The following is a 24364-nucleotide window of genomic DNA, read 5'->3' as shown; positions in this document are numbered from 1 at the left end:
CGTTCAGCAGTTTTTGCGTAATCAGACAGACGGTCGGGCCGTAGGGACATTTTATTTTGTAATATTTTTGGTATCTTGCTCAGCTGATCCTCTTCCATGCATTAAATTGGCAAAGCTCATATTGTGCGCTCAATTTAAGTTGCTTTAACCTGCCCACTCTTCTTCTTGCTTCACTGCGCGCCACTTCGTAACCCGCCTGAACCCCAGCACCTCCTTTTAATACTGGTACATGGTAGGGAGGTGTGCTCTCCCTATCTCAGGCTTTCCACTTAGGCATGAGGAAGGGCAGGGTGGTCCAAGATCAGAGTCATACGGCCAAATATAACTATTTGCTATTACTGAAATTAATTTTCTTTGACTATAGTGGTCCTGACTGAACAATTGTTTCCTTAATAGAAGATGCATGTGTACGAAAAATATTGTTTTTATAGTGTAAATATTTTTCGTGTTTCGATGTTTACACTGTATACTTTGTGGATGTGTGCATCTGAGTTGAGTTGACTGTTCCCTCCGAACCAGATCTCCAGAGGCAGAACCGGTTTGACAAAGAACAACAGACCAATTTCTCTGTAAATATTAACATTTATTTAAGTATACAATTTAGTCATCTCATTGCACCCCCCCACCCTTCCCGACCCTTTTTCACAGGTTCAGTGTCAGTATCTTGGCTTCTCGATGCAGCATTGAGCCTCGCCGGACGACGAGGTGAAAACTCCAAAGACGAACAGTTAAAACAAGCGTTGGTCATTTCTTTGCACCGGTAACAGACTGAGCATCGCAGGCACTGCCAAGCCCACAAGCTGCTTGCAAATGCCACATTTGGTTCATTATTATTTGCTCTCTTTTTTTAAATATTATTTTTTTCCACAAGGAGGCATTTACAGTCGCATTGCATAAAATGATAGTTTGTTAACTGAAGGATGAGGTGGAGGAAGAGCATGGTGAGATTAGTTTTTTCCATGTTGCATGATAATTGTCTGAAATACTGACCGGATCACTGTTGATGCTTCGTTCTGTAGAAAATAACAGAATGTCAAAACTAAAAACAAGCAGACATAAGAACAAAACACCCATCATTTCACAGAATGCCACAGTGTGTTTTAACGTGTGAAGGCATATTTTGCCAAAGAAATGTGCTAACTTCAACACCGCCATAATGTTTGTAATTGCATTTCGCAAGTTGCGATGCTGCCAAACCTTTAGTTTTAAAAAGTGTCCACCATTACTGTATCCTGCAAATAACATAAAATTGACAAACACACACTCGAAAAACTAAAAAACTCAACTACCATAGAAAGTGTGTGCAAATAAACGTTTTTTAATTACATAAAAAAAATTTAAAAGTTTAATATCCACGCGAGGCAGCCGAGCCGCCATGTTTTGGTCAACAAATGTCTTCATGAAAAAATAACAAAGCTAGACTACAACTACAATTTATTAGGAAACTGGAAGGTACGAAAAGAAGCACAGTAAGAAAATAGTGTTATCTCGCATTGAAGCCGACCGCTATCCAACACAAAGAGGATCCTGCCTGTTTGGTCGCACATACGTCTCCCTTTTAAGTTTCTCAGACAAGGAATGAAAACAAGAAGAAATGAACATGTAAAAATATTTCCCAAGGATCATTCGAGGACTCAGATTCCACTAAGTGAAGCAGCTAGTGTTTTATATTATTGATTATTGATAATGAAATGTAGCCGGCTGCATCTCCACATTGTGCTGATAACAGATTTAAGTGCTTTCTAATGACTGATGTCCCGGGGGAAGTAGGGGGTCTATAACGACGAGGGTCGGTGATGAAGGTTTAACGGATGAGGTATTGCACAGATTATCATGAAAAAAAAGAAGCAAATAGGCAAAAATAAATATACAGCAAATTCATACAACATTTACATTACAATTTTAGTCAGATCCTGGAAGATTTCTACGAGATATTTTAGTGTCAGCGATAGGATGGGGGTGGGGGGACTGGGGTACAGGACAGGATATTCATCACTAGTCGTCCCACTCGTCGTCATCCTCAAAGTCCTCTTCTTCGTCATCATCCTCGTCTTCGTCTGGGAAAATGAAACACAATAGCAACATTTAAAGAGTTAAAGGTAACGCAATTCTTTCAGTTTCTGTGTTTTTTGGAAAAGGGTCTAAGGCCAAGTGTGTGTACCAGGTAATACACATGGCCCATCGGCAGAGCTACCTGAGGAATGGATGGCTTTGCTCCTCTTCTGCATCACTTCCATGAGAGCGCCAACTATGCCTGCAGTGGGGGCCGACGTTGGAGGGCTGGACTCCGGATGATCGGGCACCTGGAGACAAACAAGCAGATACACTTGCATGTAAATCCACAGATACAGTGAACATACAGTATAACAGAGATTCTCTTGTGTAGGTAACATTCAAGCATTTTACACATTTCTCAATGGACCATATTTGACCATGCAGGTGTTGGTTGTTTTCGTTGTTTTATTTTCTTTCTTTAAATTAATTTTTGGGGCATTGTTATTTTTATCCAAAAGAGGGAAAATTGGAAAGAGACGAGAGAGATTGGGAATGATAACTTAAAGTGATTCCGCTTGTTTCTCTCTTTGTTGTTGTTGTGAAGTTATTGCTCCGGCTGGGCTGCGAAACCCTTCGTCTTCGGTATGGGTGTCAGACGTACTAACCACTAGGAAACCCGGCCGTGCTGTTTACAAACAGCGGTGCATACACAAAAGCAACAGCTAACGGATGGTGAAGAAATACTCGCTGATTTTTACAAAAGGTGTATTGCTTTAGAATCGCTTACTGCCCCTTTAAGTCATCAGCTGGACCTGAACACTGAGTGCAGCAGTTCACGATCAGCATCTTCACCTTTAGGCTGCACAATGCCCCTTTTTAACAGATCTTTTTAACTAAAGCAATGTTATGGTTTTGAACAATACTTTGGGGAACTCTCAATTGTCAGATGATAATATCTTCGATGCACAGGCAATTAATGTTTAATTGATGTTTGGCGACTCCCATTTTTAGTCTAGACTGTTTGTGTCTGTATTCTTTGCTCATTTGTCAGAATCGGGGACTGGTCCTGATCGGAGAGTTTAGATTTTGTGTGTTGCTCCAAAGCCTTTTTCAAAGCTATAATGACATCCACAAAAAGTGGAAAATGATAAGACACTATGCTGGCTATTGCCCTTTTAAAGGCCGGCCTGAAGTCGTGAAATGACTGCTGAATTAATCTCAGCTTTTCCTTTTTTAAACTTGGTCTTCACTTTGAGTTGTATGTATTTTTTGTTGAAACACAAAACACACAATAGTGTTAAATTTCTTGCCTGCACGTCCACAGCTGTTTGCCCTTTAGCATTTACTGAATCAGCTGAATAACCTAATGTGGGAATCACATCAAGACACTTGATCGTCTTACAGTCTTGAGCTGGATTCCCTGTCGGATCTGGTCCAGCAAGGCGTCTCGTCCGGTGTTGGACACTGGCGCTCGGTTGTTCTGCTCCACCTTCTTCAGTGGGGCCCCTCCTCTGATCTGGTCCAACAGCGCCGACTTCCCGCTTGGGGTAGGCGAATGAAGCGAGACTCTGCCCCCACTGACGCTGTCCAGCTCTGGAGGGGGAGGAGGGCCGGGCGGTGGTGGAGGAGGAGGTGGGGGTGGCGGACCAGTGACAGTTACGCCACCACTGCCGACTGGAGCCTGCTGGGCTAGTGGGGGAGGCGGAGGTGGTGGGGCTGGTGGTGAGATAGAAGAGTGCGAGGATGATGGAGGAGGTGGTGGTGGAGGCTGGTGGTGGTGATGGTGTGGGGGAGGAGGGGGCTGGGGACCTCCTCTAGTGGGAGGAGGTGGGGGAGGCGGGGCACCCAGAGTTCCTGGTCTGGAGGGAGGTGGGGGAGGAGGAGCTGAGGCGGGTGCTCTGGAGGGAGGAGGGGGAGGAGGGGCTCCACGGCCCCCTCTGGATGGGGGGGGAGGAGGGGGTGGAGCTGAGTTGTGGTGGGGTGGAGGAGGAGGAGGGGGGGGGCCCCCACGGGAAGGGGGTGGAGGGGGTGCTGCCGGGGGGACAGAGGAGAAACGATATCAGTTTGCATTCTCACTGTATGAATGAATAAATGGAAAGACAATAGTGAAATAGTCTCTTATCCAGTAAAGAGACACAAAGCAAGTAACCAGGACGAGGCTCTGGTTTTATAAATCACCGCAGCTCATCTGGTATCTATCTGAATTTATTGAAATAATAAATATATATGGCAATATGCCCCCCCCAAAAAAAAGGAAAAAAAAGTTTCTGGGTGTTTCACTTCTATTAAGATTTTAGGAGGTGGTTCATCTAGAGGAGCAGTAGGTGGTGCCAATTCTCCAGTCGTTAAACCACTGCAGAAGAAGAGTGTGCAAAGATGACATCATTAAAAAAGCTCCAAACAAACCACATGCAGGTCGGGGGATTTCTGTGTATGTATGTATTCTTAACGCGTTTCCACTGCACTTTATCACATTTCACTTTAAGATATACAACTTGTCCAGCTCTTCTTAATGCCCCCACATTTTGTTTGCCCCGTATGAGGCATTCCCAGTATTTTTTTATGACCAAAATGATAATCTGCGTACATAAACACATTTACTCAGACATGTGTGAAGATACAGTAGATCCAATTTGGTGCTCAAGCACCAGCCCCTTTGGCCTCTGACTAAATAATGCGCTTTTTATTAAAAATCTCTTTTTGAACTATGGCCCCTTGACGCTGCATTTTAGTTCTATTTCTGCGAGACTACAGGAGCCCCTGACCCTCCCTCTCCGACTTCCCTCGTCACAGCCACTAAAATTTAGTAAGGTAAATCGTGCACTGGGCGGAGCAGCAACACGGCTAAGTTTCATGTCAGTGACATGTGAAAGCCATCGTCACTGCTGTGAAATTAAACAGCTATCAAGACGTTTCAGTGGATCCAACATACTGTAGGTGGTAGAAGCCCACCATGAAGCTTAACAACAAGCAAGCTCATTTGACTGAACGAGGCTAGTTCCTTGCCAGGCAAAACAGAAAACCTTAATGCATCATATGGATAAAAGTCCATGTAATCATATTTGGTTGTCGGAAACATGAGCCGACCTGTCTCAAGAAAATGTGCAATCATTATTATACTCTACCGCTGTAAGCTTTAAGATATAGCTTCGTAAATGATTGATTCTATTCGAAGTGTGTGTGTGTGTGTGTGTGTGTGTGTGTGTGTGTGTGTGTGTGTGTGTGTGTGTGTGTGTGTGTGTGTGTGTGTGTGTGTGTGTGTGTGTGTGTGTGTGTGTGTGTGTGTGTGTGTGTACGTGCGCGTGTGTGTGCGCGCGCGCGCGCGTCCTCACCCTGCCTCCTCAGTTCGTTCTTGACAGCCTCCACCCCTCCCTTCTTCTCGATGAAGTCGTAGATGACCTTAGACGTCTCACGGTCCTTTAGCTGAGCCTCGGAGATTCCGCACATGTCGAACAGGTTCTTCAGTTCAGGGTCCAGGTTGTTCAGCTACAACGACCAAAAGCACAAGAGAACATTTCAACACAAGCCACATTGCCGAGGACTGATGACATTGATCCACAGTACGGACATAGATTTACATGGCAGTTCAAAACAGGGTTCACTGATGAATCCTGCTGGTCACATTACATTTGTGCATAAAGAAGACAAGTTAAGAGCTAAGAATTTTTGTCGGTAGAAGTTGAGTTGGATTTATTCTGGTGCCTTTATGAGTTCTGAAGTATCTACAGACAAAAACAGCTTCTGAAACTAAGCGATCCTGTAAAAATTGTGGTCAAACTCCACGCGAATTAATACCTTAGCCAAGGAGGGAATGTTTTCACCCATGTCTGTTTGTTTGTTTGTTAGCAGGATTAACACATAAGCTACTGAACTGATTTCCATGAAACTTGGTGGAAGAATTGGACATGGCCCAAGAAAGAACCTATGAAAATATTAGTGTAGATCGAGACACAGACGAAAGAAGAAATCAGTGCTTTCCATAGCAAGACAAGCACAGGTGTGATGTGATTTTCCTGCCTTGACAGGATCTGTCAGATGGTTTGGATGTCCACATCTGCACTGGAAAAAATCAATTCATCACAAGAATGAGAGAATGGCATGGGTGAGTGGATGGGTTTAACATTTTAATAGAAAATAATTAAAATAAAAAAAATCTTTAAGATTCCTCTTTTCCATGTTGTTCTATTCAGACTGTAGCTAAACTTGATCTTTTTCCATGTTTATTGCTTCTGGGGTTTTCAGAGTCAGACTTTTATTTTTTTAAGGATATTTAACATTTTTGAGTCAAAACTTGCCGAACCAAACATACACTATATCGTGTAATGTTTAAGTTTGTATGCTTTCACTCTTTTTTGTCCTAAATTGTGTTGTTTTAATTTCAAACTGGCTTCATCAGATGCCTTTACAGCCAAAGATAGATTGTTTTTTTAGAAAAATGCCAAAATATACTGACTGTCTATACAGCCAGCAATATTATGTAAATGAGGTTGGAAAACTAGGCTGAGGATGAGGTAGTAAAGGTCTGTTGGAGTCAAATACCACATCAGGGGGTCGGGAGTAATGTGGGCTGCAGAACTAGGTTTTTTGGCCACAATGTGACCATGCAGCCTTATTCTATCAGTTATCCGTGTAATTGTGGCTTCTCGGGTTGGTTGTAAAACTGTATGGAATGAGTTTTTATTAATTTCAATTAACCAATTAATGTCTCCAGTCTAGACTACTGCCTGGTTCGCTCTGGAACATTCTGTCTCCTTCAGCTTCTGAGATACAGCGAGACATCTGTGGATATGAGCAGGAAGCAACAAGAGCCTATTGTGTGATTTCATAATGCAGCCACCACACAGGTCACTATTGTGCTCCTGTGTGTGTGGTGTGTGTGTGTGTGTGTGTGTGTGTGTGTGTGTGTGTGTGTGTGTGTGTGTGTGTGTGTGTGTGTGTGTGTGTGTGTGTGTGTGTGTGAGTGTGTGTGTGTCTATAAAGGGGGGTACTCACATCAAAACCTGTGTTTGGATCCCAGCCCACGTGACCGATGTGCCTGAAGAAGACAGGACAAGTATGTGGTGAGTTCACACACGTGCTCGCACAGTACACGGAAGTGCATCAACTGTTTAGCATGTGCACGTGGGCGACCGTGTGCCCATGCTAAATAGTGAGCCCACACACACACTCATCACAGAGACAGTGTGGTCATTGAGCACTCTCAGACTGAACATGTTTACTGCTGCCATGTTACAGAGTGTAACAGGTCTATGACTACACTCTTTGGGGCTGTAAAAAATTGGCTTAAAGTGATTATTATTATTATCATCCCATAAAGAACACTCATAGGCACATCAATATCTATGTTGGTCATTCTGTCCATGAGAGACATAACTGTCTCTGACCAACATTTGCATGACACTTTTACTCGCAATCTTATGTCTTTCAGTCAGTCTATCTATAACTATGAAAAGACAAAATTTCATTTATCCTTTGAAATAAACCTGAATATTTGTTATTCATCACAGCCAATAACTGAAATCTTGAAAATCTATTCTATTACAATCTTAATTTCCACACATATTTCTTGAGCATATTTTGTTTTTACACTTTCTGCTTCTTCCATGTTTCTCTATGATTCCTCCCAGAGTGCTGTGACCTCTGACCTAATTGCTGATCCTCTCACATATTCATGATTAAGCAAAAGAAGTGTGACGTCACTCACTGGAAGTTGCTGGGCGTGCCGATGTCGGCCTTGGTCAGCCTCTTCTTCTTGCCTTTGGTCTTCTTGTCTTTGCGGGTCAGGCCGCTGTGGCTCAGCATGTTGTTGAGGTGGTACGGCTGCTGGTGGCTGTGGGAGTTGTGGAATCTCATGTTGTTGATCTCCGGGTTCTTGATGTCCACTGTGGCCATGTGCAGAGCTGGACCTGCACAGAGGGGGAGGTGGCCATGAGCTGGGGCTGATTTTTCAAAATGAAATCTCCACTTGAACACCACAGATAATAACGTTTTTAACAGGAGATTGGCAAGAAATGTCCTGATCATTTTCCTGCTCCCTAGAGGAGGAACCGTTTCCTCAAACACCACCCTCAGGACAAACTTAAAATGTTTAACTCCAATACTGTATACTCTAAGAAAAGCTAAATCATTGTGATGCTTGTTTTTTACTTTCTGCAGGAAGGTATATCAGACTATAAGAAGCATAAGCGAACAACAAGAACGGATTATAAAACACCAACTTAATTAACTAACTAAAAATACTAAAAATAATTGAATTCTGTTCAATTTACAGCATCACAGGTAAAACTGCAACATGTGCATGGAAGTGTTTCATTTGGCAAAACATCTGAAATCTGTATCCTTTGAGATAATGGGGGTCCCAAGACTCTCACACTCTTATTTGGGGGGTCGGGGCTCAAAGGTTTGGAACTAGGAGATGCAGGTCTTTAGAATGACCGTCTGGTTATAAGAGCAGTAAATAATCTACCAATCTACTAGATTCCTCCTGAAACTCATACACCAACATCAATATGCCTTCCATAATCCCCTGTACCTGAAGGATCAATATGATAGAGGCCTGGTGTTACATGTAACTGCCATGTTTCGATGTTCAACATTGATTTCATCCGTCTGTTCTGACCTTTTGTGATCCAACTTTTCTAACATAAATGTCAAGCTGGCCTCCCTCTCCTCTTGTTGGTCCAGGGCCACTCAGTCCCCGAATTCCCCGTAATCTTCACAAACCACTGCAGCATCTGACATACCGATAAATCCACTGCTAATCCCAGTCCAAATCCCTGGACTCCCCGGGAAAACTAGATTTCTATGAACAGACCCCACAGGCTCGCTTCAACCCTGCAGAGTACCAGGGCAGGGTGGTGGTTGTACTTTCAAGCAGAGCAGCATGAGATGGTTCTGTGTAGGTCTACGTATCAGAGATGAGTGCTTATATGGTCCTGACTGAAAAGCTTCTGCACCAAGATTCATGGAAAATGCAGAATATTTGATAGAAAGTTTTGACACCTATTTAAGTTTGTCAAATACAAAAATTTTGTATCAAATGTCTGGCTAGGTTCATAATCCTCTTCCTTTGTTCTCGGATCAGAAGATTCCTGATTGAAACAGTCATTTTACCAATTTATGACTGTAGTCGAGTTCTTGTGCGGCTGCTTGTGTTTGGACATTTAACATTAAAAACGTTGGTTTCGTTTGCACATTGAAAAAAAAAGGTTTGTAGTAAGTAAGATATCGAAAAACTGGATGAATACACAATCTAAATTATGAGTTTTACAAAAATGATTTGCTACATTTGTAATTGGTTTGATTTGTGTCTGAGCCAATGCATATCTTGGCAACACAGTTCACTTCAGAAGATATTATTCTATATATTTTGAATATACATGTGTTTTGAATTTGACATACATATTATGATCTATGTAAAGTGTAATTTCCAGGTGTTTGTGATGGGAGCTTGAAGGAAAATTCCCCAGGTGATCCACAGCCACCTGAGTTAGAAGTATTATTATATCCTCTTGTTCTTGCAAGTTTGGACTTGCTATGTTCAAACTTGTGGTCTCTGGGGTTCAAACTTGTTGAGTTGTACTTGGAAGTAAGAATAGGACACTACAACTTTGCTGCCAAGAGTCTGGGCTCTTTTCCAAAACAGACAAGACTTGACCAGCAACAACTTATAACTTCACCTCGTACTTGGCCGGATCCAGCAGTGAGCGTGCATTCAACCAAATGGCATTCAGTTTATCACTAAACTGAAATCTCAACTATCAGATTGTCAAGAAAGTCCTGCTCTTTTTACTGCTCCCTAGAAGATGAACCTTTTCCTCAAACACCACCCTCAGGACTAAATTAAATTTAAAAGCTTCACTACTGGTGAGACTATGAAAAAAAGAAACCGAACAAGCGAGTCAAACAATGTGGGTAATCCCTCTAGGACTAAAATGAGCATAGTCTTCCCCTACAAAAGTGTATTTAATTGATGTGCTCACAATGAGGACCAGAAAAATATATTCAAAGAACGGGAAGAGGATAATATTTATCTCCCAGACAGATCCAGAGCAACAGTGTCGCTCTGTTAGTCTCATGTTTCACAGCTGAAATATCAGATAAGAATTTGTGCCACTGGAGAGAGACCTCAATGGAAGAATAACCTTCGGCACAAATCCACGGAGTTGATTGAAGAGACGACTGATCGGTTCAACATATGTTAATCCTTCTCTTTACAGCCTCAGTGTTTGCCAACAGTCGGAGGGCTTAATGAAAGTAAACAGTCTTTTGACAGACAGCTGCAGGAGAGATCTAAATTAAAGGTCTGATCCTCGGGGATCATTGCTCACAACTTTCCTCCTGTTTGTGTTCACACAGTAAAATAAAGAAAGCTCTAACGAAAGTTGAAAAGCTTCTACAACTTGCCCCCACCATGCATTTTGAAGATATGACCAAGGAGAACCAATAATGTCAGAATTTTGACGATAATTCTGACAGTATTTGCTTTTCTACAGTACCATACGGTACCCAAGGCGCCATAGATTTTTGTCCTTAAGATGTGATTCTTCCAAGACTTCATTCAGATTGCAACAGGTCCGCAATTACTTGTGGGGAAAAAAACAGACCAAGCTTGTTCTATGGAGATATTTTTTGCATATGACATGGATGATCAGGGGCAAGTTATAGGCATCAAACATCTTGAACTTAGTGGCTCAGACACATTTCAGGGTGAGAGGGTTTCAGTTATTAACATCAAGTCACATCCCCAAATTTTACTGCGACTCATTTCAAATGGAGACATCTGGCATTTGTGTCCCACACACAATGCTGACAATATCTTGTTGAACCTAAGCGACAGCTCATACAAGGCTATCGACATTACTGTTCATCCATCCATCTACCACTTTATCCATTTAAGGGTCGAGGGGGGGGCTGGAGCCAATCCCAGCTGACATTGGGTGAGAGGCAGGGTTTGCCAGCCTGGACAGGGCCTCTTCACACCTACGGTCAATTTAGAGTCTCCAATGAACCTAACCCCATTCTGCATGTCTTTGGACTGTGGGAGGAGGCCGGAGAACCCGGAGAGAACCCACGCATACATGGGGAGAACATGCAAACTCCACACAGAAATGCTGTGGTTGGTTTGAACCGGGACTCAAACCCAGAACCTTCTTGCTGTGAGGCGCTAACCACTACACCACCGTGCAGCCCACCATTACTGTTCAGTCTGTCAAAATATAATGCTGACATTTTAAAGGGATATCATCAGCCAATCACTCTTACATCTTGATAATTAATTTTATCTACTGCTGATAACGTGGAGTGATTGGTCCAATTTAGATTTTTTCTTCTTCTGTTTAATGATTCATGGACTCTTTCAGTCTGCTAAGGAAAGTTTGTTGGGTTTCTGGAAGCCACGGTGTGAAAATCTTGCCACCAGATAATAAACTTGTGACAACTCGGTGTTACAGATGACACCGGCCATTATACAAGAAAAGACGTGAAACTTTCAGTTTAGAAGTGCAGCGTCAGACGGACAATTAAAAACTAGTAATTTACAAATTTGATTTTTTTTTATATTTGAAGAAGACATAATGATACATAAAAAGTTGGCGGGCAAGTAATGTAATCGGTATGTGCCTAACACTGTAACATGGCAGAGAGCCTGAAAGATGATCCTGAAAGGTTGCTCACTGTCGCTGCACATAAAAGACCACTGACAAGATCTGACTCCTACAAAGAAACAATACATATGCTTCACAACCGCTGGACACAGCTTATCACAGCTGATCACACAAATACACCTGTTGTCAACTAATTTGACACCTATTTAGGAATGAGAAAATGTATAAAAACAACATGTTCAGCAGTGATGACTGTGGGGATTACAGATTAGACCTAATGTGCATCACAACATGGTTTAAAGTGAGCAACAGAGACCATGTGGTCTACATATGGCACAGACAGACTTCCTGCTGATCAGATTAACCTGCAGAGAACTCCACTCTGTGTCAGTGTGTGAGTCATGCAGTCAGTGAACACCACAACTCAACACTCCAGTCTTCTAGTATTTGTCATCCAGTCACACGAAAAACATCTATTATTGTTGGATATGCATGATCCCAGTTTTAAATCAAGGGCCGTGACTCCACACTTGTGCAGTGAGCTGCTCTATGAGACCACAGTGTGTTGTCAATGGACACAATGATTTGAAGATTCATCTCTTATAGTCACTGAAACCAAACAACAAATTATGAGTCCAAACAGAACAGAGAACTTGAGATGGCACTCAAACACGTGTGTTCAGGTCAGAGTGACCAAGAGCACCAGTGGGCTCCCGGCAGCACTCACTCAGATACCTTTGGGGAGTAGATTGTATGAACCCAAAAAAGGAATAACGTTGTGGATGAAGCTTTAGCAGTGAAACAGAGAAATACTTTGTACAGGTTGGGTACCGAAATTCTTACACGGCAGGTACCAACCGGACCGAATTGCAACACAGATTTTGGTGCCTCTTTTCGGTGCATGAGATTTGTACTAAAATATTAGCGCAGCTTACAGGCAATATTTACATCACCACACGTGCCTAGTTTACATTACACTCGGTGGCAACACACTCTCTAAAGAGCTCTGGCAGCAACTAATATTAGCCAACAGTTAGCTAGTAGCTATTCCAGCATGCGACTACAAGACAACAAAATGGCTGAAGCTAAACGGTCCAAATTGTGACTGTGTTGCATGCCGAAAGATTCCCACACCAGTATGTTCTGCAAATGTTTGAAAACAATCGCATGTAAAGAGGGGTGCAAATCCTTGCATGCAAGAACAACGCGTACAAATATGATACGAGTTCAAGAAAAAGTATCAGCAAAACCATATTCGCTCCGTGTGCATAACTGCAGTTTCGCGAGACAAAGTGCTCAACAACACCGGACAGTCGCTTGCTGTTACCATTTAATATGTTAAATTTCAAGTTCCAATTTGCCTTAGCAATAAAAAAAAATATTCTCACCGCCGATTTTTCCTTTTCCCAAAAACAAAGGTTCTGGCACCGTTTAGGTACCGGTACCATTTTAATAGTATCGGGTTAGCACTGGCAAAAAAACCCAAGCGATACCCAACCCAATGTATATGAGTGAACTTGAGAGGCGTATGTTCAGAATTCATTCTGGTGCGGGACCTTTGTAGTCACTATTAGACTGAAATTATGCATAGCAAAAAGGATTACATACCAGTGAAACCAGAAAACTAGATGTTTTGTTGTCATTCGTGACTAGATTTGGTCGAAAATTGGACATTATGGCATTCATGCAATTGATACCTGCAAAACATTTTGATTCATAATTCATTGTCAAATTTAACTCATGATACCACCACTGCAATACTAGGCCGATGAAACATTAATTATCAGACTATATTGTGCTTTAGATTATATTACCGATGGTAACTGCGTTCTTTGTCCTTCCTATTTTCTGATGGAGTAGTCACATTTTTTTAAAACCTTTTTTCAGGAGGTGTAAATCAGCTACAAGTGTAACATTGGAAGATGCATCTTTACCACAGAACTTGACTTACATTTTTGATATTCCGAACTCGAAGACAGTTACATAAGATTGTCATTTACTATTGAGCAACAGCAATAATAATAATAACAATAATAAATAATTTTGCAACTGTGTGGTTAGAACATTTGTGTATAACATACCAGCTTTGTGGCGACACCGGGATCCCTTTATCCTTCTTTTGCTTTTACTCCCTAGTTTTCTCATTTATTCAGTGGTTGATTTGTTTTCAATTACTTTGTTTCCTATTGTGCTTTTTGTTGTTTGGCATGGTTGGGTGAATCTTGTGTTAATGTAATTGGCCTTTTTGTGGTTTGATTTGAAGAGCAAAAAAATAATAAAAATATTCATAAAATAACTACTACACTAATGTCACTCTGGGCTCTACTGAGCAGTAAGTTAAACTGAATCTGCATTATCAAGAGTTTTCAACGTACCATTCTTAGGGTCACCTCTTTTCTCTGCAACAGAAAAATTTACACAGTTTAAGTTACAGAACAACATAAGCCGAATTTGTCTAATTTAATTAAATGAAAGATGTTTAGAGCTTTTAGGAGACGAGAAGAAGATGAGCTCTTAAAGAGGAACAAAGCGTGTTCATGTGCAATTAGTACGATGCTGTGGCGGTCAGAGAGAAGCTGACCGTTTTAAGGCCCTCGGGTGTCGAAGCCCTCACAGGAAAAAAAGTGCTGACTCAAGTCTTCGACTCCTCGGGCAAAACAGTCAGAAGAACAGTTCAAGAAGTCTTTAACATGAGCAGGAGAGGAAAAGCAAAAGGGTTGAAAGCAGAGTTGTGTCTGACATGAACCCCTGCCTTCTGCTTCCCACTTCTGTGAGCCTTTGAACCCTCAGTCATCTTTACAGTTTGAGCAGTGCACTTCAAAAGGCCAGCATGATGAGAGGCGCTTGGAGGGAAGCCAGGGAGGAGCCTCACCGCAGAAGTGTTGGCTAGACACACGGACTCAGGAATACACACTGAGGTCAGAGCAGCAGAGAAGTGTCCCTCACAAAACCTCAACTCATGCCTCATCTAAGAAAACAGCCAATCCCAAGAAGGGAGGTCAGCTGATGCGTGTCCACCTAATCAGCACTGAAATGAAATCTGCGGAGGCCTTTCTGGTTCTTGAATATACCTCATGTGTCGCACAAATGCTTCATTTTGGTGATGTACATTTTTTGGACTTTTTGTTTCTTTTTTTGCTGGATGAGATCTGTTCTCTGTCTCACATGATCCTTCGGTGAATCTGCATTATATAGAAGTGGTTGATGTGATAGTGATGTCCCCTGGAGCTGCAAAATGCTTTCTATTTCTTCCTTCAGGCCTCCATACATCTAAGAGGTTTTTCCAGACATGAACCCTGGATAATGTCCATAAAACTGGGTTTGCCTTTCACATGTGAATCGAACACGTTCACACCAACAGGAACACTTCAGGAAATTTCTGTTGCATCTGGGTAAAGCATGCAGGAGGCAGGACATGATGATTATTCTCCTGCAGACAGCAGTGCTTTTTGTATAGTCATTAACATATTCCTGTGAATTTTCCAGAAATGTTCCTGCTGTATCCTCACACGGGCCCACTAAGACATTTTCAATAAATTTTTACAAGGGGGCTGAAAGGAAAAGTCCCTGAAACTGTCCAGAGCCACATATGCAGACATTTGCGTTCTCACATACAGCCCCGCTGGAGAAGTTCAGGAACATGTCTGGACTTAAAAGGACAGTACGCGATTTATGAGAGCTTGTTTTTTGTTCACGTGACTTTGACGTGACTTTACTGTTCTCACCGGGCCCCGAACACGGGAACTCAGGTATTGGAGACCGGCGCGCAGACGAGTGACGTTTACAAACTGCACTCGAAAGTGTTGTGTGGTCCGCACCATTTTTGGGTTTTCGATTTACATACCCAGGGCTGAGCCGAAAACCTGGATGTTTTTCTGGCGCACACACAAAACTGACAGCTAGCGGACCGTGAGGAAATATTTGCAGATTTTTACAAAATGTGTATTGCTTTAGAATCGCTTACTGCCCCTTTAAGTGCATGTCTGAAACCAGATTAATTTCAAAATGTAATACAAATTCTCCAGCTATCTAATATTTACCCCGCAGTCCCTGCTCTTGTCCCTGATAAAGCCTGGACATTAAGTGAGGCAGAGGGGTGTGGGCTGCAGATTCAGGTTGTGTAAGCAGAGGACAGGTGAGAAAGATCACACAGGCCAAAGAAGCAGACAAAGAAAAACTTAAAAGCATGAAAAAACTCACCAGTTTTGCGTTGCCGTCGGTTCAGCAAGTCGTTGATGGCAACTCGGAATCTTTTGGCCTCTTCTTCGCTTGCGAAATTCAGACCGATCTGACAGGTCTGAAACGAAGGAGGAGGGCCACACATGGTTAAAAGGCCATCTTTCTTTAAATGAAAAACTTTCAACAGAAATGAGGATGGACGGATCACAGCTTCTCTATACTTTGACAACATTGCCTTTTTTATCGACACCGCACCACTCTTTTTGTTTTTGGGGATTTCTGCACTTTTCAAAAAGATAGATTGTTTCTTGACTTATAGAAGTTTAAAAAGCAGCAGTTTTTTGAAGAGCATACATGTCCTGAAGCCCAGTGGCTGCTTCGCATGATACCACTTTCACACCAAAATTACTGTGTAGACCCGTGTTTTGAAACACGGGTCGACCCGCGCAAAATCTGCAATTGGCCACTTTCACACTGCAAACAGACCAGGGTCTGATGATTGCCAGCAGGAAAACAGTGAAGTGATAGGTGGCGGTCATAGGTGGCGGTGCACGCCATAAAACAAAGAAGAAGAACAGTGTAGTAAACAACAGAAAGCAGCCAGCATGGAACCCAGTGAGACGGTGGTCAACGTTACCTTATATCTTGTACTTGTCACTCTTTCAAAGTATACAAACTCAGCGCACTGTTTGAGCCAAGCCTGGCCCTGGAAGAAGGTGGCTTTATGGATATTTAAGTGTGTGTAAGAGAGAAAAAGAAGGTTGGCGCTGCGCGCTGTTGTTGTGTGTACGTAGCTGCAGCCACAGTGAGATTAGGCTCTGCACATCTGTCCATGTTATCGACAGTTTATGGCCACTGTGAGCAGTGAGAGACCACCTGATGAGGCCGTGTATGTCCTCCGAAGGGCTGAAATAAAGTGCCCCAGTTCTGTACCTCATCGATGATCTGGATTCTGTTTGTTGTTACCACCAACGAGCACTAATTAGCGTGTTCAACCGTGTCTGACGTTCACATCAATGCTGATCGGAGGCGAATCATTTGACCCGGGGCTGAATGCCGATTAAACATTTTCAAACTGCGGAAAATGCCGGGTGTTAGCGGGATGAAACAAGTTTTTTTGGCCAGTGTGAAAGGGGCTTAGTGTCGTGGCAGTAGCGAAAAAGAGCAGAGTGTGAGCAGAGTAGACACTAATGTGAAGATTCGACTGAGTGCAAACACATTCGCTGATTATCACACTTTATTGAACAGGGTAGGACCCGATCAGCGAGAGCAGCTGCAGTGGATGGTTTGGTTTCGAGGTGATCATGAATAGAGGTGCACACGTACGTCTCCCACAAACGAGATGAAGTAGGATCTGGAGCTGCTGATGGAGAAGTTGTGGTACAGTTCCTGTTCAAACATGGTTTTCCCTTCCTGCAAAAAACAACAACACACAAGATGGAAAAAGAAACATCAGTAGATTCTTCTTGAGAAGAATCATTCAGATTGTCAAGGCCCTAATGAAAAGAAAGCCCCTAAAATGCATCAGTTTTTAGAGTGATATCCTTTCTTCCTGATAGTCGCTGCTATCAGTTAATGTCCAAACAAATTCACATTAAACTCTTTTTCAAAACATCCATGAAGATTATTCTAACTGGTTTTGATTTCTCATGACAAGAGCTCATTAACAGCGATACATTTAGCAGTAATATTAAAATGTTTGGATGCAATGGATCTGCCTCTTGACTAAAATTACTTGAAACCAGTGGTATATTTTGACCTCAGACGCTGTAATATCCACACAGATTCAGAGCCTGTATAAGCATCAGACAGTTAACACAGATCAGTGGCTGATTATTCTTTCTTATCCGTAGCAGCTCCACATTTGATCACACATCTTTAATACAGCACAATCCTACTGTGCCGTCTGGCCACGACCAACAATCCACATAATGAGGAAGTGTAAAAGACAGACAGAAGATGAAAACAGAAGAGAGAAACATGGACATTTGTTTGTGAAGGTCTTCTCCTTTGACACTCATGTCAGACTATTCCTTTAAGATGTTTCCTCCAACTATCCACTGGTACGGAGTTAAACCTTTACAGATGTTTCCATTTAGAAACTGGTCTCACTCACTTTGATGTCAAACACTCTGATGAAGTAGGATCTCTGAGGGTTGTCCTTGACCAGACAAGCCACTCCACAGCATCTCTTCGCCCAGCTAGCGCTGCGCTCGGCCCCGTACACCTGGACCACCGCCGAACACAGAGACTGAACGAACACAGAGGACAGAGGATGAACATTATCACATCTGTACAGTTCTTCGGGAAATTAATACTTTTAACAACAATCAATAAAAGCAGTGACGTGGCTCAGAAGAATTTTTAAATGCTTGGTTACGACCTCCATCCATTGTGTCTAGATTTTATAGGCACATCTGGTTTCTTGTTAAAAGCCTCCAGGCTGCACGTGTGACAGAGCAATGACAAAGCGGGCAACAACGAGGAAGAAATAGACATGATGCTTAACCTTTTGTAACAGTTGAAATTGTGAGCTGTGCCTTTAAGACATACTGGTTGCTGAGTTTAAGAGGGGAGCAATGTCATGAGACGGTGCCCTGTCAGAGTGCCATGGATGGATGGCCCTCTACTGAGCCCGTTTCTTTTGCCTATAATCTCAAATGTAACGCAGCAATTGCATGTACAAGTCGCTTAAACTTTTGACGGTGGACATGCTTGATGTTGGCACGATCATCATAACTATGACAACCAATCACAGTTTCCTGTTCACGGTGGACATGCTTGATGTTGGCACTATCATCATAACTGTGACAACCAATCACAGTTTCCTGTTCAGGACACAACTTAGCTGACGTTTTTGCAAACGTGCCATGCTAGCTGTTCATGCAACACTAAAGGGAGGCACATGTAGCTCCACAAGCAGATGTACATTTAACAGGTTCATCATCTGCCTCTCAGCAGGCTCATTTTAATGTTTGATATCAAGCATGACTTGCATTGCACGCGTTTAGCCCCTGAGCTTGAGTATTTGTTGAAACACGACTTGATTGGCTGCAGCCTGCGCTGCCGCTTGAAAAGTTTAGCTTTGCTCAACTTCTACAGCACGCAGTGTGGGCAAACAGAACCAGCGTGCAGTTTAGATGACATGCATTACATCAGCAGTTCAAAGTGAATGAGCAGAGTTTCAGTTGAAGCCTAAAGCGTTTGTGTGAGAACTGTTAGACTGTGTCCTGCACTCAATCTCAAATGGCTCACTTCCCTGCAATATATGCAAATACACACCCACATCATTTCTGTTTGCAAAGACCAAATTATCTTGTTTTTGACCAGTTTGACTATACAGATGTGTCTTTGTTTGTCACTGTAAGAGGGAGACAGAGAGGGAGAGAGCTGAGTCGGGAAGGGGCTGAGTCAATCAATACACTTTGGATAGATTTACAATTAAATGAGATTTTACCTGTGGAAAAAAAATAGATACGCATATGTGCTGGTCAGTGCTGATATGGTGGTGGTCACAAATAAAACTGTGTATGTGAGAAGGTGAGAAGGGATGCGTCCTGAGCTCTATGCTGTACCCCCTTCTGACCTTTGACTGCTCAGCCACACACCCGGGCAGCCTGAAGGTCATGGATGACAGACAGGAGGTGGAACAACTTGAGGAATGCTGCGGAGCAAACAACCTCTGCATAAACGTGTGGAAAACACAGGTCTACCTCCTCTGGGAGGAAAAGCTGTGGAGGTGGTCTCCAGGAGGTGCGCATTTCTGACAACCGTAACTGGGCCAACAACACAGGCAGCCTGATAAAGAAGGCCCATCAACGCCCGTACTTCCTGAAGAGGCTGAAGTGTGCTGGCCTCTTCACCCCAGTCCCCACATCCTTCTACAGGTGTTGCAGAGAGCATCCTCAACTCCTGCATCACTGTGTGGTACAGCAACTGTCCTGCTGCAGACAGAAAGGCTGAGCAGCCGGTCTGCACAAAAGATATGGATACATTCACACCTGCATTTGGATCTTTTCACTTGTGATCAGGTCACGGAGTCAGGACGGATGTTAATACCAGGTTCAAATTTATGGTCTGGTACAGACTCAGAATATATATATAACTTTCATCTTAAAAATGAAGGTGTTTTACATTCACATCAGTGGAACAGTGAATTAACTTTAACACCTTTTAAAAACTGTTCCCCAAGAGTTAGGACTCAAAATAACGTGCATATTCCACGGACAGTATTTTACATCAGAAGTTGAGAGACAGATAAAAAAATTAATAAAAAGAGCAGCAGAGGCTGAGCTATTTGGGCTTTTAAGGGCAGAGAGATGGTCAAACAGCATCTGATGCGTCCTCCTCCTACACCTTCATGACGTCAGAAATGATTGGCTCTGTGTACAACAGTGAGGAAGCAAGCAGGTTTTTTAAATGCATCACCCTACAACTGGATTTTCCATTTTCTTGCCTGTATACCCCCACAAACACAGTCTTGTTTTCACACTGAATACCTCCTAAGTCATGAGGATAAACTCTCTAAGAACCACCCATGTCTGCGCAAGAACTTTGTGCCAGTCCATCTGTTTGGTGTTAAAACAATTCACTGAAGGTGTGAGCTATTGGTGGCACTAGAAGAACAGTCAGGTGATGACCAGATTTGTGGATACTGTAGTACATTTAAAATATTTCATGACAATTTTTTTTTTGTATTTTTAATATAATGCCAACAGAAGTCATATTCCTCATTCCTGCATAAAAGATTGTGGATGAAACTTGATTTGTGAAACCTTAACCTAACGAGCTCTAACCCTAACCCCCCCTCAACCAGTAAACCTAGGGGAAACACTGCAACTAATTCTTGTTGAAATATTTACAGCAGTGTTAACCCTAAAACTGTGCCGCTGATAATTTGACAACATGAGATTTATGTGTGTTTATGTGTTTTGAGGGGAGCCCTTGTTGCCACAAATATCATTGTGTCATGAAGGATTAAAATGTCCCTTCATTTTCTAAATAAGAAAACATGGAGGACTGTGTATGAAATGGGCCGCTGTTTCATTCAAAATCGACGTATCTGAAGCTCATCTACAGTTTTTAACCTTTTCTTCTGCAGCACTGTCCGGTCCGCAGACTGTTCTGGTTTGTGGTTTTGAGGTTCCTGTAGAGGACACGCTGCATTTAACACTGCCTGGACTTCTCCCTCTGCGGCAGAAAGTAACTCCTGCCGCTGGGGAAGCAAAGAGGAAATGCCACTGGGCCTGTTTCCTCCTCTGTGATTTATGAGTGCAGGTCAGAAGAGCAGCAGGAAACACTTTTCACCATGAAATCACCGCTCAGCATCACACAGGGAAAGGTCAAAGGTCAGCTGTTAAAAGCCTCATTTAGGGTCTAAAGGTAAATTTAGGTAAATTCTCACCGAGGTGAGGTAGGCAGCAATAAACACAGACACTGCAGGCTCACAGATCTCTGCAGGTTACATCAGCTAGCACCTTATCTAATGACCACAAATGTAAAGCAAAACACCAAGTCTATTAGATAGATAATAAAAAAAAAATGTTCTTACAGTTACCACATTCAGATGCTGCTAGTTTTCTGGTAGTTCTTTTTTAGATTTTGAAGGGTTTGTTGCCAAGTGAAGTGACAATGAAGTGTCCAAGTAGCATCGAGGATAAGCTTCACAGCTTCCTGTTGTATCTCCACATGACAAGAGGACAAATGACCATTCTTGGTGAAGTGGACGGAAATGTGACACTGGCACCCCAACAACTCTGTACAACATTTGGGAATTTCGAACAGGATGCTGTAAAAGGCGACCTGATAGCTGAATGATTAGGAGGGATACCATGATGGAAAACGCCCTTGGTAGCGAGTCTGAGGTTTTACACCAGCCAGCTGGACCATTTACTCAAGTCATTCCCCTATTCTCTTTTGCCATGTTACCTGTCCCTGCATTAACTGTCCCTTTTCAATCAAAATGTAGGCAACTTGAAGCCTGTTTAAGGTTGAAGTGAACACAAGTCTGATATTATGTTGTCTATCAAACAAAGTTAACATTTTCCCATTTTGGCGAGGGTTGGGGTTAAAAATAATTAGAAAAATAAAAAACAAATAAAAAACAAGCGGCTTCACAGACTTGGTGACAAAAACCATTAGGTTATCCATCCTGTCACCATGCAAACTTCACATAAATACAAACCCATAGAAAGATATTTAAAACCTAATGTATGTGTGTGTGTGTGTGTGTGTGTGAGAGATAGAGACTCCTACCGTTCCAGCTGTTACCACAGAAACCTGCTATACTTTGGTTACAGTAAGACAGGCAATTAATCCTTGATTATCATTGCGATTAATCTATTAATTGTTGAGTCTATAGTGAGTTGTCGCTGTTTGGATTGCAAATCACAAATTGATAACAATGGCCTATCAATTTTGACCTTTCGCATCAAAAGTGGGATTGCAGTATTTTTACCCCTACGCTCGCCTACTTAGTTGCATCTGAGGGGAAACAACTAAAACATTTGCAAGCTGACACATTATAAGTAGCATTAGCAAGAAACTTCGAGACACCGTGGCCACGGCTGGAGGCGGAGATAACACAGGAACGAAACTGGAAAGTCCACCTGCTTTCCAGAAGTCATCTATGTAGAAATATTTTTAGTTTCCCAGAGAATTGTGAAGAACAGAAATGCCCCCTGCTGTTGTTTGTGAAGAGTATGTGAAGAGCGCACACTGCACTGAAGAGATGACTCACTAGATGGCAGAAGGGTACTCAGTGAATTCTTTGTTTTCTATGTTTACAGTTTGTTCACCAACGAGTGGTGAATGAAGCTATTGTTACATTTTAAATAAATGATTTCAATTTGACCACATGGTTCAAGTGTGGTACATTCCAAACAGAACTGGTGCTTCTAAGACACTTGGAACCACGTAGAGTATCCTTTTAAAGAAACAATCTGACATCGAAATGACAGATGTCAGACCATGAAACTAATGATCTGTGGATCCTTACAAATCCAGACTCGATGGTCTAACAATGACATTTCCGTCAGTGTTGACAAAAGAGAATGTTTAAATCAAAAATATAATTGAATTGATGAGTTGGAGAAATGCGACAACTCTAGTCAACACAATGTCATTTTCAGAATTTCCTCCACCACGAGTTAAATACACGCACACATGCTGGTTTGACCAAGAGTCCAAAGCCCCACGGCCACTTAACTTCACTTTCACAGAAGACTGAAAATATGCAAAGATTTAGCTGAAAATGTTGCATTTTCGAGGCGCTGGCGATAAAATGATCTGTTGATAAAATACTGTATGGTCAACTCATGAGCATGTTGTGTTTTAAAGGTGTTCATAATTGCAAAATATAAACAAAGTACATATGTTAGTGGTTTAAACAAACATCGGCAGGAAATATTGATTTGTAGCTAATGATGTGTGGGGGGGGGGGGGCAATTCAATATTTGAAGTGTTGATATTAATGAGTTATTCCCTGTATTTAAAAACCCTTTCAGTCAAATGGAGAGTGTCTGCAGTTTACAAGGTCTGATGTTATTAAGTGGAAGCTCACAAAGAGATTACATCTGACTGGACCTTTCAAAATCCAGTTATGCAGAAGAAACGTGTGCACAAACTGCATTACAGTACAGACGGTAAACAGAAAAACAAAGAATCCGAGGGGTCCCAGATTTGTATTATTGTATATTGTAACAGCCGTTGGCAAAACATGTTTCTGCTGCTGCTTGTGAACTAGCGGGGTGACCCTGAAGACAAGGCACGGACTGGCGTGTCGGTATTTCGTCGGGTCGAGAGTGTTCCTGGAGAATTCACGAACCTGCAGGTGAAAAAACAAACGGGGGGAACTTACGGCGCATTTCCTGCCCAGGTAGCCGAACAGGCACTCGTTCTCCTGCGGGGTCAGGAGGATGGAGCCGACGCTAGCGACCCTGCGGGGCGGCGGGTGGCTGTTCATGGCTCCGAATTCTTGCAGTTAAATCCCGAAACGACGTCGTCGTCGTCCCCCAGCCCCCCCACCCCCCGGGACGGGCTCACCGAACTCTACCAATTACAGAAAATCCATGCGGGCTCCGGTTGCTGTGGCCTGCAACCGGATCATCTCCGCTGAGTCCGACTCCGGGCTGGAGGGCGCAGGAGCACGGGGAGGAGGTTTCCCAGGCGTGGTCCTGCTTAAGAAGGAACCCAGACTCCTTCGTTTTGTGGAAATGTAGAAAAGCAAGGACCCGTTTAGTGGCTTTGGATGGCAAAATGCTCAACTTTCATCCGAAAACTCCAGCAGCTGCTGCAGCGATGCGTACATCCAACATGGCAGCAATATGGAGCAGACCACTTTAAAAAGAGAGGAGAGGGGCGGGGGGGGGTGCTTTGGGCAAACTCTGTAATTATTCTCCGAAATGTGCATAGCATCATGGAGTTTGTGAACAGACGGGGAATTAAACACTATTTAACATTGTTTTGTGTTAAAACTGTCTAGCATGTGTGTTTTTAGTTGACGATGAGGCTAAAGTATTATCCCTAACACAAAAATGGTTTGGTCCTATGTGGCAGCAGGAATGCCGCTCTGCGGAGGGAAAGGG

General features: G+C 42.7%; 1 protein-coding gene across 2 annotated transcripts; it reads right to left on the bottom strand.

Annotated features, from left to right (window-relative positions):
- Positions 1–1298: 1298 nt before the first annotated feature.
- wasla (WASP like actin nucleation promoting factor a) lies at positions 1299–24106 on the bottom strand. Of its 2 annotated transcripts, XM_035642987.1 has the most exons (11): positions 23638–24106; positions 17896–18030; positions 17106–17192; positions 15801–15897; positions 13976–13999; positions 7700–7901; positions 6988–7030; positions 5328–5481; positions 3398–4026; positions 2195–2303; positions 1299–2057 (listed from the first exon to the last, which is right to left on the bottom strand). In XM_035642987.1, the coding sequence occupies exons 1-11, from the start codon at positions 23740–23742 to the stop codon at positions 1996–1998; spliced, it is 1647 nt and encodes a 548-aa protein (XP_035498880.1). In that variant the 5' UTR covers positions 23743–24106; the 3' UTR covers positions 1299–1995. The 2 variants fall into 2 exon arrangements, with proteins under 2 accessions (XP_035498880.1, XP_035498881.1); XM_035642988.1 differs by lacking the exon at positions 13976–13999.
- Positions 24107–24364: the final 258 nt, after the last annotated feature.

This window comes from Scophthalmus maximus, chromosome 7, assembly GCF_022379125.1.
Source record: "Scophthalmus maximus strain ysfricsl-2021 chromosome 7, ASM2237912v1, whole genome shotgun sequence".
NCBI lineage: Eukaryota > Metazoa > Chordata > Actinopteri > Pleuronectiformes > Scophthalmidae > Scophthalmus > Scophthalmus maximus.
The sequence above is the reverse complement of the archived record's forward strand: the minus strand, read 5'-3'. Positions and strand labels throughout refer to the sequence as shown.